Source organism: Astyanax mexicanus, chromosome 12 (genome assembly GCF_023375975.1).
Source record: "Astyanax mexicanus isolate ESR-SI-001 chromosome 12, AstMex3_surface, whole genome shotgun sequence".
In the NCBI taxonomy this organism is placed as follows: Eukaryota; Metazoa; Chordata; class Actinopteri; order Characiformes; family Acestrorhamphidae; genus Astyanax; species Astyanax mexicanus.
Genome location: NC_064419.1, coordinates 49761034 through 49763163, shown reverse-complemented (window position 1 = coordinate 49763163; position 2130 = coordinate 49761034). Strand labels below are relative to the sequence as shown.

Below are 2130 nucleotides of genomic sequence, written 5' to 3'. Positions count from 1 at the left end.
CCCCCCCCCCCCCCAAATAATAAAATAATAATAATATAAGCTGCTCTGTGGTGGTTTTCTATCCTGTGGGTTCTGAGTATAGAAGACACAACTACAGTCTGAATTATTATATTATTGTACAACTACAGAGTGAAATTACCCATCTAATCAGCTCCACTGATCATATATAAGTGTAGAAATATGGAGGTGATCATGTGACAGAGCCTATAAGTATGCATGCATACAGCAATTAAAAAAAGAGGACAGAGAAAACAGAGAAAGATTTCAGTGAAAAATTTATTAGAATGAATTCTGTTAAACTCTATTACATCTATTATTATTAATTATTATGGTATTTTTAGAATTATTATTATTTGTAGTCAGTAGTCTGATCTCTTTTAAAAACAAAGAGCAAGACCTGAAACACACAAAACACACACCGAACACACACTCGGACGGTCTCTCAGGCTCCGCCTCATCAGGCCCCGCCCCTCCCCGCTCAGAGGAGAGAAGGGTGGAGGACAGAAAGGGGAAGCTGGTGGTTTGGAGATGGGCAGACTGGAGGCTGAACGTCTGTCTGATTATTATCTGTAGTAGAGCCTATTTTAAAGGGGGGGGGGGGGGGGGTTTGGGGTCATGTGCGTATTAATATAATAATACTGTATATGTTTGTAAATATTAAGATGATCTTGGCATTTTAGTGTCGTCTCTTCTTCTCTTCTTTAGAACAGGCGTTTCTCGTAACTGAAAAACAGAAATAATCAAATATTATACAACCTGCACTGTTCCAGCTCTACCAGCAGGGGGCACTGTTACAGTCTCAGAACAGGACAATATTACACTACATATAGTATATAAATACATAATACAAAAATAAATACAAATTAAATACAAATACAAAAATATATATTAAAATAGGAAATAAACAATGTATATATATATATTTTTATTATTGTTTAGATTTCAAATCTAAGCTTAAATAATTTGGCTATGTATTATATAGTTACATTATTTAATTGTGCTCTTTATATCTGATTAATTGTTTAACTGAATCAATTAAAAAAATAAATACTTACATTATTACATTATTAGTGTACAGGTTTAAGGCGTACTGGTTTAAGGCATACAGGTTTAAGGTGGACCGGTTTAAGGTGGACCGGTTTAAGGTGTGTACTGGTTTAAGGTGTGTACTGGTTTAAGGTGTACTGGATTAAGGTGGACCGGTTTAAGGTGTCCAGGTTTAAGGTGTGTCCAGGTTTAAGGTGTGTACTGGTTTAAGGTGTGTACTGGTTTAAGGTGTGCTGGTTTAAGGTGTACTGGATTAAGGTGCGCTTGTTTAAGGTGTGCTGGTTCAAGGTGTGCTGGTTTAAGGTGTACTGGATTAAGGTGTGCTGGTTTAAGGTGTGCTGGATTAAGGTGTGCTGGATTAAGGTGTGCTGGATTAAGGTGTGCTGGATTAAGGTGTGCTGGATTAAGGTGTGCTGGTTTAAGGTGTACTGGATTAAGGTGTACTGGATTAAGGTGGACCGGTTTAAGGTTTGCTGGTTTAAGCTGTACTGGTTTAAGGTGTGCTGGTTTAAGGTGTGCTGGTTTAAGGTGTACTGGATTAAGGTGTGCTGGTTTAAGGTGTACTGGATTAAGGGGTGCTGGATTAAGGTGTGCTGGTTTAAGGTGTACTGGATTAAGGGGTGCTAGTTTAAGGTGTGCTGGATTAAGGTGTGCTGGTTTAAGGTGTACTGGATTAAGGGGTGCTAGTTTAAGGTGTGCTGGTTTAAGGTGTGCTGGTTTAAAATGTGCTGGATTAAGGTGTGCTGGTTTAAGGTGTGCTGGTTTAAGGTGTGCTGGAGTAAGGTGTGCTGGAGTAAGGTGTGCTGGTTTAAGGTGTGCTGGATTAAGGTGTGCTGGATTAAGGTGTGCTGGATTAAGGTGTGCTGGATTAAGGTGTGCTGGTTTAAGGTGTGCTGGTTTAAGGTGTACAGGTTTAAATTGTGCTGGTTTAAGGCGTACAGGTTTAAGGCGTACAGGTTTAAGGTGTACAGGTTTAAGGTGGACCGGTTTAAGGTGGACCGGTTTAAGGCGCACAGGTTCAAGGCGCACAGGTTCAAGGCGTACAGGTTTAAGGCGTGCTGGTTTAAGGCGTGCTGGTTTAAG

At 39.8% G+C, this 2130-nt stretch overlaps 1 protein-coding gene and 1 long non-coding RNA gene across 15 annotated transcripts in view; one reads left to right on the top strand and one right to left on the bottom strand.

Moving 5' to 3' along the window:
* Nucleotides 1-258: 258 nt before the first annotated feature.
* Nucleotides 259-2130, bottom strand: part of impdh2 (IMP (inosine 5'-monophosphate) dehydrogenase 2) — a 23623-nt gene continuing 21751 nt past the window's right edge. For all 4 annotated transcript variants that reach the window (XM_049485611.1, XM_049485612.1, XM_049485613.1 and 1 more), the window contains one exon: nucleotides 259-723. In XM_049485611.1, the coding sequence (XP_049341568.1) occupies nucleotides 702-723 (22 nt within the window). In that variant the 3' untranslated portion in view covers nucleotides 259-701. The remainder of the gene's footprint in view (nucleotides 724-2130) is intronic.
* Nucleotides 1304-2130, top strand: part of LOC125806073 (uncharacterized) — a 2425-nt gene continuing 1598 nt past the window's right edge. For 3 of the 11 annotated variants that reach the window (XR_007441388.1, XR_007441390.1, XR_007441385.1), the window contains exons 1-2: nucleotides 1602-1680; nucleotides 1846-1935. This is a non-coding gene — a long non-coding RNA (uncharacterized LOC125806073). The other 8 variants (XR_007441392.1, XR_007441393.1, XR_007441394.1 and 5 more) reach the window with 8 other exon arrangements.